The 17,665-nt window shown below is 43.5% G+C and overlaps 1 protein-coding gene across 5 annotated transcripts in view; it reads left to right on the top strand.

The window, feature by feature from the left end:
• The window catches only part of sh3gl3a (SH3-domain GRB2-like 3a), a 44,258-nt gene that overhangs the window by 22,225 nt on the left and 4,368 nt on the right, over positions 1 to 17,665 (top strand). For 2 of the 5 annotated variants that reach the window (XM_086222159.1, XM_086222150.1), the window contains 7 exons: positions 3,685 to 3,756; positions 4,044 to 4,116; positions 4,189 to 4,332; positions 5,407 to 5,540; positions 15,557 to 15,715; positions 15,962 to 16,065; positions 16,403 to 16,527. In XM_086222159.1, coding sequence (XP_086078285.1) covers positions 3,685 to 3,756; positions 4,044 to 4,116; positions 4,189 to 4,332; positions 5,407 to 5,540; positions 15,557 to 15,715; positions 15,962 to 16,065; positions 16,403 to 16,527 — 811 coding nt within the window. The remainder of the gene's footprint in view (positions 1 to 3,684; positions 3,757 to 4,043; positions 4,117 to 4,188; positions 4,333 to 5,406; positions 5,541 to 15,556; positions 15,716 to 15,961; positions 16,066 to 16,402; positions 16,528 to 17,665) is intronic. The other 3 variants (XM_086222180.1, XM_086222167.1, XM_086222191.1) reach the window with 2 other exon arrangements.

Genomic DNA, 17,665 nt, shown 5'->3' on the forward strand with positions numbered 1-17,665 from the left:
GCGTAGCAGTGGAAGTTCAGACCATGATGGTGTATGAAATGGCTGAAGGGGAGCAGGTAGATAGGACTGAAACCATGTAAGTGCTGTACCGGTGATGCCAAGGTGATCTGATAGGTGTCTGAGGAGGATCGTGTGGGAAACTGTGTCAAAAGCTCCAAAGAGGTCAAGGAGAATGAGAATGCTGATTTTGCCAGAATCTGCAGCGATGAGGATGTCATTAGTTATTTTGATTAGGGTGGTCTCTGTGCTGTGGTGTGCTCTGTTGGCTGATTGCAGGAGTTCATAGAGCTCCTGGTCAGACAGATTTCGATGAAGCTGGACACCCACTGCTCTTTCCAGAACCTTGCTGATGAAAGGAAGATCAGGTGGAAGTTGTTGAGATCATCAGGGTCCAGACCAGGTTTCTTCAAGATAGGAGTGATGGAAGCTGTTTTAAATCTGGGGGGGGGAACAGATGCCAGGGAGGAGCTGATAATGTCAGTGATGAGGGGGCAAATGGTGGGGAGGCAGGCCTTTAATGGAGTTGACATGGGGTCCAGCAAACATGTGGAGGCTCTGGCCTTTGACATCAGCCTAGAAACTTGTCTGGCAGCTCAACAGGATACTAATGTCTATAGCTTCAGGTTCGTGCCTGTCCCATTCATGACTGCTGCTTGTGTCTCAGTCCTGTCCGAATATTTCAGTGGCTCAGTCAACAGACTGTCTCTTTTTAGGTGGTCAGGTATTCATACTAGCTTGGTGCTGTGTATTGTGTTCTCAATTGTGCTCAACTCCCTCAGCAAGGCCCTACCATTTCCAGGCAGTTAGAGAATATGTCTGTGTGAGGACACACAGTGTGAAGAAGAGGATTCCTGCACCTGTGGGTGTTGGCCAGTGATTCGCCTCCTCGAAAGATTCCACTTTGTTGGAGTCCTCCAGGTAGACGTTAGGCTCATGACTTGTCCAGACCTCCAGAAGGCTGCTGTTAACCTAATCTCTGCTTTACATTCCTGATTGTGAGCTGTTATTTATGAATGAATCTTCCTGTCTTTCCTATTAATGCCTTAACCTGAAACTGCAATTCCTTCCTAAAGGTTAAGGACATCTCACTTGTTCACGTTGATGTCAAGTAGTTTAATGAACTGTCCAGGATTAAATTGCTTCATCTCACTATTAGAAAGATTGAAATTTAGAACAGATGTTACAAATGTTTCAGATTTCAACTATAAACAATTTGAACAGAATTTCTGTGTCCTGGCAGTTTCACATCCATCACTGACAGTTTTGAACTGTGTGGCTGATATCACAGTATTTTTTTTTCCAAAATGGTGGTTATGAGGTTTGGTTTTGATCTCGTAGGTCATAATAACCCCATCCTAAGCCATAAGCAACATAAGCTTAGTGAGCTCAGTTTGAGACCAGAGGAAAGTTTGCACCAGCTTGGTGCCAGTTTTTCCATCTAAAGGACAGGTTTTTTTTTTTTACATGGAAACAGGAAGAACGGGTTATAATTTAGGCACTGACTTTGAACCACCGGATTCATTAAGCCAGTTGTTGGAGGACTTACTGTCTTACTAATTTGCCATCCCTCAAAAATTCCTTGCTTTTCCACTTAAAAGCCTCCTCACATGCACAAACACTGCAAGCCATATGCACTACTGCACTGAGAATTTATTGAATTCAAACAGTTTTTGTAAGGTTTTTCCAGAAAAATTCTTTATAAGATATTGTTTAATGTCCTTTTAGACCTGAAATCTGTTAAGTATTTTTACTAGTATTAGTACTGCAAATGCTAACAACTCTAAACATCTGAAATGTGCGAAGGGTTCACCGGGCTTTTTTGGAGGAAGGAGAGTGGTAGAAGGTATTTTGTGAAAGGCAGTCCCTGAGCAATGCTGGTGGTGGTTCCATCCTACTTTCTTTAATCATAAATGGCCTCATTCTCTCTGCATTAACGGTTTTTTAATCCTCCGGGGTGAGGATGCATGATATTGGATTTTTGGCAGATATCCAATATGCTGATATTTTACAACTCTTTTGGCCGATAACCGATACCGATATTTTTTCCTCCACACCTGATTTCAGAGATCATCTCGTTTCTGTTGTGGATTCAACATACAGCATTATTCTGCATACACTTAATCATGTTGGCTCGCCAGCAAATGCAGACATAAGAGAAAGGTGAAAATGATTTAACATCAGTAATCGTTCCATGAGCAAGCCCTCAAAGGCAGTTGTGATTGTAGCTGCAGTGATATATCCTCGGCACTCTTGTGCATGAAGGATAGCCTTTTTAAGTTCAAAGTCTTTGTCTATCATTGTGCCATTAGGCTCAGTGTGTTACCAGGGCTAATACTTGATGCCCAAATGTCCGAGGTAAAACTTACCCATGTGACATCAGTAATGAGCTTCTCAATGTTGCTAGATGTGACTGCTTGCAACTCAGGCAAGGCTAAATCAGAAAGATCCCTCAGACTGGGGACCATGTAGTTAGGCTCAATGAAGTCCAAAAATCTGCAGAATCCAATGTCTTCAACAAAATGGCTTGTCCAGAGCAATGCACTCACAGCAATCAGTTTCTGAGTGATGCCTTTTGCTCTTGGATGGTCACAGCTGTATTTCCTGGCTTTATCCAAGGATTGGAGAAGAGACTGCTGGTGAGGGTTGTTTTTTTTGTCGCCACCAATGACCTGTTGTTTCTCACTTTCCATCTTTACAGCCAGAAACTCGTGACGGTTCTTGAGATGGATAATTAAGTTTTTAGTGTTGAAAGACTTAGTATTAGCTCCTCTTTGCATCACCGATGCAGAGCAGTCATTGCAAATAGCAGTTTTGACATCCGACACTAAAGAACTTCCACACTGTTGACATTTTGGCTCCTCTGTCTCCTCTGCTGCAGGAAGACACATGTGACATCATCACTCTGTGCTTTTGGCCACATCCTCACACCAGGAACATGATGTCGAATTTGGGAGGTTGATCAAGGAAGCAAAGCCTATTATTTTATCGGTTAAATAAATGGGTGGATATTTTGGAATGGCCAAGGGGCGGCTGGAGCCTATCCCAGCGGCTACGGGCGAGAGGCAGGGTTCACCCTGGACAGGTTGCCAGTCCATCGCAGGACAAACAACCATTCACACTCACAGTCATATCAACGGTCAATTTAGAGTACCCTATTAGCCTATTTCCCAATTGCATGTCCTTGGACGGTGGGAAGAAGCCGGAGTAGCTGGAGAGAACCCATGCAGGCACAGGGAGAACATGCAAACTCCACACAGAAAGATCCCGTGCCCGAGCCAGTACTCGAATCCGGAACCTTCTTGCTGTGAGGCGACAGTGCTGACCACTGCACCAACGGGCTGCCTGGATATTAAAGTATGGAGTGTAAAATAGTGACAGAAACAGTAATTCAGCAGCAGTCACTGCGAAGCTGCTACTTACTATCATGTGACCACCAAGATAATATTAGGCTGTTCATAGGTTATTACACCATCTAGCCAGGGAAAGCTAGAAACAACAGAATATCTGTGATGTGCAGCCACCGTGTGAACTTACTGCTGTTCTGCATCCCTCTGGAGTGTCTGGTTTTAAATGTGTTGGTGTGGTTAGTGAGGCCAGTGGTCTTCACATTGTCCTGCTAACAGACACTGAAACACTGTTCTTCTTGTACTGACTCTTGTACTGTGGTTTATATTTGTGTTCAAGCAGCTCCTCAGTGAAAAGATCAGCAGAGTTGAGGGGACGAAGCTGGACGAGAACTTCATGGAGATGGAGCGGGTGAGTTGATTTTACTGGCTCTATGTTCTCAGTGATTTCAGGCTTTTATGTGAAGTGCACCATCCAAACAATAAGCTTGTCAGTCATTACTGTTCATGTATTTGGCTTCAGAAGTATTTAAAACTGAAGAGTGTGTGACCACAGTAAAAAAACAGAGGTCATTTTTGCAGCACAATCACCAATATTACTAACCAGTCTTCATGTCAGATTGCACTTTGTGATGTCAACCAGGAAAAATACTGACATACAGCAACATTTATTGTCTGTTTTTGTTTGACCTAAATCAGAAAATTGTAGTGACCAACAAGTCAGTGTTGGACCTCTTGTCAAAAACCACTGAGTACCTGCAGCCAAATCCAGGTAAGATCCTATCAGGATGCTTCTCACCAATCTTCTGTTCACATTAACAATGCATTCCTCTTGTCCCTGCAGCTTCTCGAGCAAAACTCAACATGCTCAACACCGTTTCCAAGATCCGGGGGCAAGTGAAGACCACAGGTTACCCCCAGACTGAGGGCCTACTGGGAGACAGCATGCTGCGCCATGGCCATGAACTGGGAGAGCAGTCCGTCTTTGGTGTGTTGTGGAACCACCAGGCCGCTGTTTTCCACAGTTTTTATAACTGTGTACAGCAGTAACATTTGCACAGATGATGCACAGGCAGGAAGTCTACATGTGCTGTAAATTATTCACCCAACATCCATCCGAAATCAGGTGTCAAGTGTCAGGTTATAGATTCATACACACATGTCACCTGCAGATCACTTTCATAAATGTTACTTTCCAAAGTGAACTGTGCAGCTTCTGTCTGCACTGTTTAGTGTAAGGTTCAGCAATTCAAAGTACAACAGCATACCAATCTTCTTCTCATCTACGCATTTTGGAGCAAGACTAAATTTAAACATGACAGACAAAATTATAAGAATGAAGCATTTAGTACACAGAATATCAGGAGGCTTCCAATCACTTCCATTTCCTACAACTTTAATGTCCTTTTATTTGTTTTTAAATCTGTTTATTCCATTTTCTCTTTAATCTTCCCTGCGTTTGTATATAAAGGATCCCACAGGTACAAAAGTGTTGTAGTTGGCTCATTCAAGCCTGATAAAAATGAAGTTTTTTCTTATTTAAATGAATGTAGTTCATAGTTACCTCATTTACAATTTTTTTTGCCACTACTCATGACCTGTCCACTATTTATCAAAATTGTATTTTTATGACTTGACTTGCCTGGCGAATACAGCTGCAGTACTGAGCATCAGTAGTGACATACTTGAGAGTAATGTGCCAAAAAGGACCCTCAGGACACTGAACAACATCTGCTTAGAGAGGGTGAACACAAATGTGCTGTCTCTGTGGATCAGGGTGGCACATATGAGGAGCAGCCTCAGTATCGTTCAACAGCCTTCAAATAACTCAAAAGAACCAGGAACTCTCTGAGAGCAAATTGATGAAATGTGGTGGTCCCCATGACATAGGAGTAATGTCACCTGTCACCAAGCATTTTCCACAATTAAATACCAGTTGGATAGTGTATATTAGTAACGTTATACATTTAATATTTATATAATATATATATATGACAAGAAAGCATCCGACGGCCTGTGCAGCTATGTGTCCATCTGAGGACTGGGTCTCTGTGTCTCTCAGGTTGTTCTCTGGTGGACATGGGTGAAGCCCTGAGGCAGATGGCCGCTCTGAAGGACTCCCTGGACATAAATGTCAAACAGAACTTTATTGATCCCCTACAGAATCTACAGGAAAAGGACCTGAAAGAGATCACAGTACGTTGAAACTTCCTGTAGTATATTTTACTTATCTTTATCCATCCATCCATCCATTTTCTACTGCCTATCCTGTTAAAGGTCATGGGAGGGCTGGAGCCTATCCAAGCAGCCTTCGGGTAAGAGGCGGGGTTCCCCTTGGATGGGTCACCAGTCCATCTCAGGGCCAACACATATAGACAGACAACCATTGGCTCTCACAGCCATACCTACGGTCAATTTAGAGTATAGATTAACCCTTAGGGACCCGAGCTGCTTTTGGGGTAATTTTACATCCTTTGCTTTCGAGCTATTATCTTGGTCATTGTAAGGTCAATCTCTACATGCTATATCTTGTTTGGGTTTTTTTCAGGACAGTCTATGCTGTCCAGATATGCTATCAGTTCACTTGGTACTGCTTAAATATATTTTATTTAAAAAAAATGTTAAAAACAAAAAAATTGTATCACAAAAAATTTGGATTTTCTACATGTTTCTCATCATAGGTTTCCAGCACACATATCTTTGCATATTGAGCTGGGGGAGTTTCCCTGGAATCTGACAATATAAGCACCATGATGATGGGATGTTCTATGACACAGCTGGGTATGTTAAACAAACTAGTGAAACTCGACTTGATGTAGCCACCTGTACCTGCCCGACGTATGTGCAGAACGTGATCAATCTGGATATTGTGATACGTTTTCAACCCCAAATAAAATTATCCATAGGCCTACCTTATGCAGGCAGCTACAGACAGGTGCCTGCCCTACAAAATACCATAGACCTAAGACGGACAAGACTGAAATTACTGCTCATTGTCACTGCTACTGTGTTTGTCAATTCATGTCTGTCCACAAGTAGGCTAGTTGATGAAAGCAGAGCTCCAACCAAAGAGCCTGCAATCATTGAACAAATCTGATGTGTTAGCCTATATGAATTTTGGATGTCTGGGGCCAACTATTTCACACTGTTTGCACTGTGAACTTTATGTAATTAAATGTATTTAAGTAATGTCACTGTGTGTGTGTGTGTGGGGGGGGGGGGGGTCGCGTCACATCATGTCATGGTAGATGCACCATCTATTTTCTACTTTTTTGTCCTTTGCCAATCACACCTATGATTATCCTATCTTGTCCTACAGCAGCCTTCAACTGGTACCTGAATGTGCTCAAGCACTGTGCTAGGATTTCCATCACCAGGCAGTTTTAGCTTCAATAGATAGATTGAGATCAATAGATAATTACAGATCTGTGGAATATTTTCTTGCATATTTTAACTGTTACATAGCAGGAAATGCTTACATGTATGTATAAAACCTTATAACAGGGCTCTACTCTTCAGAACAGTTGATCGAAGCGAAGTAAAATCTGGTCAACTGGACGTAAGTAACTTACGTCCAGTTGACCAGATTTTACTGCCGAATGTACCTGCCGAATTTGTGTGCACCAAGACACCATTGCAGGTGGAGCAGGTGGATGTCTGACATGATGGAGGTAGAGGTATAAGATGGTGGAGGTGAAGATGTTGGAATTGGAGCTTGAGGTCTAAAATGGAGGAGGTGTTGGAGATGGAGGAGGTCGAGGTCTGTTGTGTTGGAGGTTGAGATGTCAGAGGTGGAAGTATGAGGTGTTGGGAGTGGAGGTCTGAGGTGGAAGAAGAAGTCTAAGATGGAGCAGGTGTCTGAGTTGGAGGAGGTGAATGTCTGAGTAGGAGGGGAAGACTGAGTAGGAAAATATGTTTGACAAGGAGGTCTGAGGTGCAAGAGGTGTTTGCGATTGAGGTCTATGGAGGAGGTGGAGGTGTGAAGTGTCAGAGGCAGATGTGGATGTCTGAGGGGTCACAGGTGAAGATGTCAGAGGTGGCAGGATCAAGGTGTTGGGGGGGGAGGTCTGAGATGGAGGAGGAAATCTTAAGTGACAGAGGTGTCTGAGGTAGAAGTCTCTCAGAGTTTAATAAAAGGAAATTATGGCAAGGCAAGGCAAATTTATTTGTATAGCGCATTTCATACATAGGGCAATTCAATGTGCTTTACATTAATAGATTAAAATACAGGAAGGAAAGAAATGAAGAGAAAAGAAAAGAGAGAAAGTCAGTGCAGACTATGAATGGGCACATGAGAAGAGGAAAGTTTTCAACCTGGTTTTGAAGATATCCACGCCTGGTGAAAGTTTTACCTCCATTGGTAGCTTGTTCCACTGATTTTCAGCATAGTAACTAAATGTCCTGGTTAAGTTGAAGGAAATTGTGGCTCATCCAATTTTTAATTTGCTCCAAACACTTATACAGTGACTCAACTGAACTTAATTCCCCTGGCGACACAGATACATAAAGCTGTGTATCGTCAGCATAGCTGTGGTAGTCAATATTGAACTGCTTTAGAATCTGACTCAAAGGTAACATGTACAAATTGAACAGAAGGGGGCCTAATATGGACCCCTGGGGGACGCCACTCGTCATTGCCAGTTCTTCAGATTCATAGATGCCGATTGTAACAAGATACATCCTGTCTTCTAAGTAAGATCTGAACCACTTGAGGACCGTTCCTGAGAGTCCAACCCAGTTTTCTAACCTGTGCAGAGTGATTCCATGATCAACAGTGTCAAACACAGCACTAAGTTCTAATAAAACCAAAATAGATACACGGCCAGAGTCTGTATTCAGTCTTATGTCGTTTAACACCTTAACCAAGGCCGTTTCAGTGCTGTGGTGAGGTCGGACACCTGATTGAAATTTGTCCAGAATGCCTACCCTGCCCAGAAAGACATTCGGCTGATTAAATATAAATTTCTTGATGATCTTGGCTAGAAAAGGGAGGTTTGAGACTGGTCTGTAATTATTCAGAATTAAGGCATCTTGGTTTCTCATTTTTAGAAGCGGTTTCACAGCAGCTCTTTTTAGCATCTCTGGAAAGACACCTGATGACAGTGAACTGTTTACTATTTGCAGTAAATCAGCTTCCACTGAGGGAAGAACAGTTTTTAGAAAGTCAGATGGCATTACGTCCAGAGTGCATGTTGTTGATCTTAAATGATGGACATTGTCTTCCAATACTTTTGAGTCAATCAGATTAAACTCTGACAAAACAGTTGAAGGATTAGGTCTAGCAGACAGGGAAACCTCCATGTTCAACTGTGTGTCATTGATGTTATGTCTAATGGTTTTGATTTTGTCAGAGAAAAAGTTAACAAATTCATTGCATTTCTCTACGGAGAGAAATTCTGGGTTTATTTGTTGAGGGGGGTTTGTAAGTTTATCAACCACAGCAAACAGAGTTTGCGGGTTGTTGACATTGGTGCTAATCAACTCAGATAAGTGCTGCTGTCGGGCGTTGCAGAGCACACTGTTGTACTCTCGTAACATGTTTCTGTACAGCTCATAATGAACATGGAGCTTGGTTTTCCTCCATATCCGTTCAGCCTTTCTACATTCTCGTTTCAGGGCTTTGACGGCACTAGTATGTCTCCAGGGAGGTTTCTGCTTTGTCAACTTCATTTTAGATTTGATAAGTGCCACAGCATCCATTACCTTTAGAATTTTTGAGTTGAATTGATTAAGTAGTTCATCAACTGACTCAGCCCTCAGTGTATCTGCTGTAGCTATAGCTTCCATAAAATCTAAGGCTTTTTCTCATTTATGCATCTTTTTTTTAGAAGTAATGCAAGGAGTTTTAATGTTTTGAGTTAGGTGCATATCAAAGAAGACGCAGGAATGGTCAGACAAGGCCAGATCTGTAACCACAACAGAAGAGATGTTGACCCCTTTGGAGATAACCAGGTTCAGTGTGTGACCTTGAGCATGCGTTGGCTCATGTACATGTTGTAAAAAACCAAAAGTGTCAAGAACAGAACAGAAGTCCCTGGTGTTAGCATTCATTGAGTCGTCAATGTGAATATTAAAGTCCCCTGTTAAGACAATGCAGTTAAAATCAGTGGACATAATTAAGAGTAACTCAGCAAGGTCCTCGTTAAAGTCAGCAGAGCATTTTGGAGGTCTGTTGGGTGTTACGGCCACAGTGCTCGGCCCCTTACCTCGCCCGGACCTCTGGGGATCGGAATAGAGACATCCTTCACATTTTCTGGATGACTATGGCCAGAGGGTCATGTGTTGGTGGGGAGATAACGACTGCCTCCCTGCTTTTGCTGTTGTCCTTGGTGGTTATCATCACGCAGTTGTTCCCGAGGGTGTGACGTAAGTTGGTGGCGAGCAGTCTGCACCCCGTGATGTTAGGATGGATCCCATCTTGTTTGAAGTGGTCACTGCAGTTCCAGAAGATGTTGAAGTTGTCAATAAACTTAATCCCTTTAGTGAAACACGCTGAGGTCAGCCAGGATTTTAGGGCAAGGAGCCGGCTGAAAGACTCTGAAACGCTGAAAGATTCCCTTTCCCAGAGTTGGAATGGGGCCTGAGATGAAGATGTTTTGTCATTGAGAGACATTAATTTTTTCCAGTAGCTGGGAGAAGTCTTTAAAATCTCAGAGCCAGTTTTCATCCACAGAATGTCAAAAGACCCAGTATGGATGATAATGTTCATGTTGCTGGGATGTGTGGATATGATGGTGGGGAGTATCGATGTTAGCTCCTCCACTGTTGTGTCATCCACAGTTAGATTTTCCGTCCTTTGCATTCTGAGTAGCCTCGTGATAGAGTCTCCAATTAAGAGGGTGTCTGGCTGGTCATGTCGAGGCATGGAGTTTCTTTCACTTGTCTTGTTTCTCCTGACCTTCGGCTTGGCTGTTCTCCTGGGGCTTTCTCTTTGTCTCTGATTGACTCGTGTGTTTGAGGTATGATTGACCTCCCGAAGTTCAGGCCAGTTCTCCAGTTCAGGCAGATTTAGAGGATCATACCTATTGTGCAGAGAGAGCTCAGCCGGAGGAGTGAGTGTAGAGGGTCTATTATTTGTTTTCTTACTGGTTTTGCCTTGGCGACACACAACATCCGACCAGCTTCGGGCTGGAGTTGATACTTTTGGTCCGGCTCCGGTGCTGTTCCAGTCTGACACACTGTTACTGATTCTAGATTTTGGGCCCTCAGCAACTATCTCAGTTACATTAGGACAGATAAAGGGAAGAGTAGTAGCTAGGTCTGCAGTAGCATGTCCAGCATGAGATGTGGCACCAGGTACTTGTGTCAGTTCATTCCTATCTTCTGCAAATATAGAAGCTGCTACTGCAGGGGTGGGCAACCATGTGCCATGGAGGGCCATGTGTACGCAGGTTTTCCTTCCAACCAAACCCTTTAACAGGTGATTCCACTGATTAACACTCTTCTGTGGCTGAAGGTGTGTTAGCAACTGCTGTCTCCAGAATTTTGGAGAGAAAAGGAACATTTGATATTGGTCTGTAGTTGGCCAAAACTTCTGGATCCAGGGTTGCTTTTTTGAGAAGGGGTCTAATTACTGCCACTTTAAAGACTGTGGGATGTAACCAGATAACAGTGACACAATGATCATATCTCAGAGAGAGGTGCTAACGAGGGGTAGAGTGTCTTTAAGCAGCTTAGTTGGGATGGGGTCCAGAAGACAGGTGGAGGGTTTAGAGGAGGAAATTATTGTACTAAGCTCATGAAGGCTAATGGGAGAAAAACTGTCAAAGTGTACACACCACCACGTCCCACCTCTACCTGACATTGCCACCTGGAACACCTCACCTCTCCACCTCTGTGACCTCAGACCTCAATTTCCAGCACCTCCTCCACCTCAGACCCACACCTCCTTCACCACAGACCCCCACCGCCAACAACCAGATAACAGTGACACATTGATCTTCTCCAAAGCCCCTTTCACACTTCACCAAATATGCAGATGAACACAGTGTTTGGGCACTCTGAAAGTGTCGCCTCGGCATTTTGACCCGCATCCACCGACACTCCAAGCAACCCGGTGTTTTGCAGCTCGCCTCAGCTCTGCTCGGTTCGCCTGCTGTGTGAAAAAGGCAACCTGCTTTGTCTCAGGTTTCCTGTGATATGACCTGTTGACGTAGAGCTAATTTCCTGTTGCATTCTGATTTTGTGGCACCTGTCAGGCTGTCATTGTGGAAGCTCTGGAAAAAAACCAAAAAAACAAAAATTGGGCTGGGCTGAGCTGGGCTGGGCTGGGCTGGGCTGGGCTGGGCTGCGCTGCGAGAGCTGCTCACTCTCTCACTCTCAATAAAGTCTTCCTGTTGATGTCCCCAAGACACTATTTCACTCCTTTTTTTCAAACAATTTACATGTGGATTATCTTACGTGAATTAATCGACATCATGCTTGGGAAGTCAAGTCAAGTAAATTAATTTATTTGTCTAGCGCCAAATCACAACAAAAGTTATCTCATGACTCTTTACTAGTAGAGCAGGTCTCACATCCTGCAACAGCAGCAACGAAAACCTTCCTTTTAATAGGCAGGAACGTGTAGCAGATCCAGACTCAATGGAGACGGCCTTCTGCTTTGACTGGTTGGGGGGAAAGAGAGCAGGAGAGCAGGGCAGAGACAAAGACAGATAATGGAGGAAGACAGATATACAGAGGGAAAGAGTGGGACAGAGATAAAGAGAGTGATAAAGGGAAGAGACTGATGGACAGACGGGGACGTGAGCAGGTGGAGCTATGGGTGGCAGCTTGAGCCTCTTCAGCTCTGTACCCTCCTCCAGCAGCACCTGGGATCTGGGAAGAGGGGAGCCCGAAGGCTCCGGAGAAGAAGACGAGTTCGTATGAGTAAGATTTATATTTGACACATACAGGAGGAAAGAGAGAAGGAGAGAGAAGCCCAGTGCACCATGGGAGATCCCCCAGCAGTCTAAGACTATAGCAGCATATCTAAGGGCCAGCCTAAGCAGCCCTAACTATAAGCCTGATCAAAAAGGAAGGTCTTAAGTCTGCTCTTAAAGGTAGAGAGGGTGTCTGCATCCCGGACTGAAACTGGGAGACGGTTCCACAGGAGGGGAGCCTGATAGCTGAAGGCTCTGGCTCCCATTCTACTTTTAGAAACTCTAGGAACCACCAGTAACCCTGTATCCTGGGAGCGAAGGGTTCTAGCTGGGTAATAAGGGACCATGAGCTCTGTCAAATATGAAGGAGCCTGACTGTTGAGGACTTTGTATGTTAGAAGAAACTCCCACTAATCGGGGAACCCGACGTGAACTGCACAAGCGCGTGTTTCTAAACAACTTGTGTAGCGATCTACCACATCTTTTTATCGATCACGGCAGCGCACTGGCAAGATTGTGACGTCTGCAAGCTGCTCACCATCTGCGGTGAAGAAGAGATCCAGTGGCAGATTTCTGGAACCGTACAGGACACTGTGATTTATGGCATTTTGCTTCGCTGCTTTCGTGCTCAGACATTTTCCAATCTGCATGAGTTTGTATGCTTTGCAAAAGAGACAAAATTGCAATGCACGCAACGACAATGAAAACATTAGACTCAACGACGTCCACATTGTCATTTGTTTACCTTGCAGTGTTCCCGCGCACTTTTGTGTGTTATGATGACATTGTCAGCTCAACGACGTACAACAGAGAAAAACATAGGCACACAGCCCTCACAGCGGGAGCTCAGACCCACGTCTGCTGGAAGCTTGAATGCGCCCTAATACCGAGCAAAAAAAAACAAAAACCCGCTTGGACACGCGTGTTTCAGTTTGAAAGGGGTATAAGAGAGAGGTTCTAACTAAGGGTAAAGAGTCTTTTAGCAGCTTAGCTGGGATGGGGTCTTAAAGACAGGTGGATGGTTTAGAGGAGGAAATTATTGTACTCCGCTCATGAAGGCTAAGGTTTCTGGGGTTATACATGCCATGTTGTCAGCTGATGGCAGGAGGAACATTTGTGGGTTTCTTTGTTTTCTTGAACTCAAAATCACTTGAGAAGTTGACTAACCCAGCCAGGGATAGATGCAGCCCTGCTGGTCACTGCCCGAGGTTTGTTATTTCTGCTGATGTGTGCTCAAAATTTTTATATCAATATCTCTTTTCTCTTGCCTTTTCTTACTTTTGTCTTTTATTTTATGGTCTTTGATTCACCTTTCCATATCCTCACATACTACCGCATCAAATATGCCATCCTTGGGCCATGCTGGGGTCATCCCTTTTGTTTGCTTCTCCCACTTTTCAGAAATTTATAAAATTTGTTTTTAAAAGCTCTGTTTTTTTGGCCTCTTGGAAAAAAATTAATTTCTCTGTGCAGGAGTCAGGGTGAGCACAAGTGAGGGGGGGCTATTTTTAACTTGCTGCATCTGTGTACTTTCTGGGCCGGTTGCCAACAAATGAGTCAACTGTACTACAATACACGTGTACGCCTTAATCACTCCCACTGACCATTCTCACCAATCACTTCAACCACTCTTCAAACATCCAACACTTCTCTCATACCCTCACACCCACTTCCAACTTTGCAATTCAAATATGCAGTTACACATGATCTTTAGAATAAATGCACATTATAGATTAGCTAGATAAAACAGTTTACATGAACAAAGTGTTTACATTTATGGACTAAAGTACATTAATTCTTTTATTTAAAACAAATGCATTACAAGTTTTGTGTGAAGGGAAAGAATGAATTTTTGCTTTTACAAAATGTATTCAAGCTTTAAAATTGCAACAGTTTTAAACACAGGTTTTACTGCTAAAGAATCAACATAACCCACCAAGATTTATATGATGTGTAGTTTAATAACTCACACAGCATTTTTCTCCCTCTCCTCCTTCTCAACCACACGCTGGGATTAGGTTCAGTCACACAACAGATATTAACACACATGAGGTAGAGAAATTAGATGTTGGAGGTGGAGGTCTGAGATGCAGGAGGTGTTGGGAGATGGAGGTGTGAGATGAAGGAAGAAGTCTGAGATGGGGTCTGAGTTGGTGGCGGAGTGAAATGTTGGAGGTTGAGGTTTGGGTTGTTGTGCGTAGGTGTAGATTTGAGGTGGGGCAGGAGGATGATTAAGGTGTTGGAGGTGGTGATGTCAGAGGAGGTGGATGTCTGAGGCGGAGGAGGTGTTGGAGGTTCAGGTCTGAGTTGTCAGTCTGTGGTGTTTGCAGAAGAATGGCGGAGATATACAGTGATCTGTAAATGTATGTGTCCCAAAGCAAACCTCTGTGCCCACATTGGGCAGAACCAGAATGTTAAATCTCTTCTCATAAAACAAGTCAAATAAAATGTTCATCACATGAAATCCAGGTATTATCAGATCAAAAGTTATCATTCTATACTTTTGCCTTCTTTGAAAAAGAACTAAAACTTGAAATATCCTCAAATATTCGTTCAGAAGAACCTTTCATTATCGATGTTTCCACATCAGTCAGTGAACTTTTAGCTCAGACCATAGTCACGTTAGCAGCTAGCAGTGAGGGTATTAGCATGTGAACATTTAATGATCAGCATGTAAAATGTCACATTTGCTAATAAGCAACACAAAACACAAAGTTCAGCTGGGACCAATGTTTTGACCTGATGATGCTAGTGTTGTAAGGGCAGCGTAATTGGCGTATTTCCTCAGTGAGAATAGCGCGAAAGTGTGTGTGTGTAGCGTAGTGGGCGTGAGTGGTGAAGCGAGAGAGAGCGAGCGCAGCAGCGGGCAGTAAGTTCGAGCCGAGCAGATGTGTTGTAGGCAGAGTACTAGTGAAATGTATGTATGCTAAACTGCTAATAAAACAACCCGGTGTCCCAAAGACCCAAAAAGCCACGTCTCCTGCTGCTATTCTGGACGTTTGTGGGGAGTTGGTCCCGAGGATAAAATAAGTATTGGACTTCGGCCCTGGAAGAGAGAGAGATTCCCCTGTGTCCCCCGACTACGGTCCGGAGACTGCACAGGAACGACCAACACTAGTAATGCTAGTGAGTGTTTATGTTGTGCAACAACCCCCCCCCCCCCCAACACACACACACACACACGCACACTCCTACAGCAGATCACTGGTCACATACTGTTACCCACATTGGTTTCTGATAAACCTGTGACATAAATACCAAAATGACAGTATACACAGCTATATTGTAAAACAAACCTCCTGTGTTTGTGTATGTGTGTGTGTGTTTGTGTGTGTTTGTGCGTGCATGCAGCACCACCTGAAGAAGCTGGAGGGTCGGCGATTAGACTTTGACTATAAGAAGAAGCGTCAGGGGAGGATTCCTGAGGAGGAGCTCCAGCAAACACTGGAGAAGTTTGAGGAGAGCCGAGACCTGGCAGAGAGGAGCATGTTCAACTTCCTGGAGAATGACGTAAGAGAATGAGCAGCTGATTTTACATCTTCACATCAGTTGTTTCAGACCACTTGAGTCACCTTCTGTTTCTGAACAACTCGCAGCTATACTCATCAAAGGACAAAGCTTCCTCATGTTCAGTTAGTGTATTGCTGCTTCTGCTGTGGAGGACACTGTCCAATTAGTCTGTCTTTGTAGATGATGGGCCCATTCTGGTTTTAGGTTGTATTTAAAATCTGTGTGTGTGTGTGGGGGGGGGCACAGGTGGAGCAAGTGACTCAGCTGTCAGTGCTGATTGCTGCAGCCTCAGAGTACCATCGGCAGTCCTTTGAAATCCTGGAGGAGCTCAATAGAACGCTGCAGCACAGGTGAGGGTGAAGCCTGTGGGTCTATCAGGTGTTTTAATACATGTTCAGGAAGCATGTACATTTGAAGACATGCATAACAATGTAATGTAAATCAGGTAAAAATGTCTTTAAATATGAAGTATTCATAGTAATTGCTTGAATTTAATTAAACAAGCAACAGCTGAAGTGAAGATGAAGAGGTGGATTCAGAGGTACATGAATATACGTTTGGACCTCTGGTCTTCATCATCACTTCATCAACTATCTACGCCTTCATCAACTACAGCTACAAATGAACTGTCAGATGTGTCTGTGTGTGTCTGTGTGTGGGCATGTGCTATCTATGACCTCCCCTCAGGATTTCCTCAGCCAGCAGTCGACTCAGGAGAGAATTCAAACCCAAGTCCAGCAGGATCAGCATGGAGATGCTGGACAACATTCACCATAATGGCCTCTCCTACAGCTCCTCACTCAAGTCAGCAGGTGCAGCTGCTTGCCTGTTATGTCTGCTTGCATTCCACTGGTGTGTGTCTGGTCTTTGTGACGTCGTTAGTCTCCTGTCTGTCTTCCGCAGACGTACACTTCAGACACAAAGTCAATGGTACGTCTTCTTGCATTTAGGTCTTCATGCTGCTTGCCTTCATGCTACATGCTACTTGCTGCATGTAACATATTCAGGTTCAGATTCAGAAAACTTTAATTATCTCCCTGGGGGTAATTAAGGGAGCAGAGAGCAGTACAGTTGGTTACAATAGTTACACAACAATGTATATAAGGTGAGGAAGTGCAGTGGAACGGTCCATACATCCTAGAGTTAGCAGCAGTTACCTTGTAAAGTGCATAATAGAAGTAGTAGTGCACAATAGATAAGTAGTATATTTAAAATATTGCACTGAGAAGTACTTTTGTTCTTTTGCATACCACATGCAACATGCTACATGCTAAATGTGCCTCTTACCAACCAATCAAAAGTAAAAAACTTTTTTTTTGTTTGGCCAGTGGAAAAACAGCATAGAACATACCATGTCAAGTCAATTTTATTTATACAGAACAAATTCACCAAAAAATTATCGAATGACTCATACAAGCAAAGCACGTTGAGAAGCATATCTTTAAATTTATTTATTAAAGAAATTAGTTCCCCACGAGATGGCACACCTGAAACAGCACTGATGGAAGAACTGTCTTTTTACAGGCAGAAACATTGACTCGACCCAAGCTCTGTGGAGGCAGCCATCTGCCTCGACTAATAGGGTTAAAAGAGTGTAGGAAAGAAGGACAGATAGATACAGCAATACCATGTCTAGCGAATGACTGGGTGGTCAGCTGACAGCCACCTCCATCAACTCTTCTCATAGTGAGGTCCCAATAACAGATGGAGGGATAAAAGAACTAAAGAAACTAATATATCACTAATTTACTGAATATATGGATTTCTTCTTAATGAACAAAGTGAAAAAAATAAATCACATATACAGATAGTGTCCTGATTGATTACTGATTACTGTTTAATTCAGTTCATCCACCAGCAAACAAAGACAGTGTATGTTGTTGTATAGTAGGCGGAGGGAACATGTTTGGACTTACTTCAGTCCTTGTGGTCATGTCTGAAGTCACCAAT

The sequence above is a fragment of the Aulostomus chinensis genome, chromosome 2, assembly GCF_037954235.1.
Source record: "Aulostomus chinensis isolate RoL2024-O1b breed Wild chromosome 2, RoL_Achi_v1.0, whole genome shotgun sequence".
In the NCBI taxonomy this organism is placed as follows: Eukaryota; Metazoa; Chordata; class Actinopteri; order Syngnathiformes; family Aulostomidae; genus Aulostomus; species Aulostomus chinensis.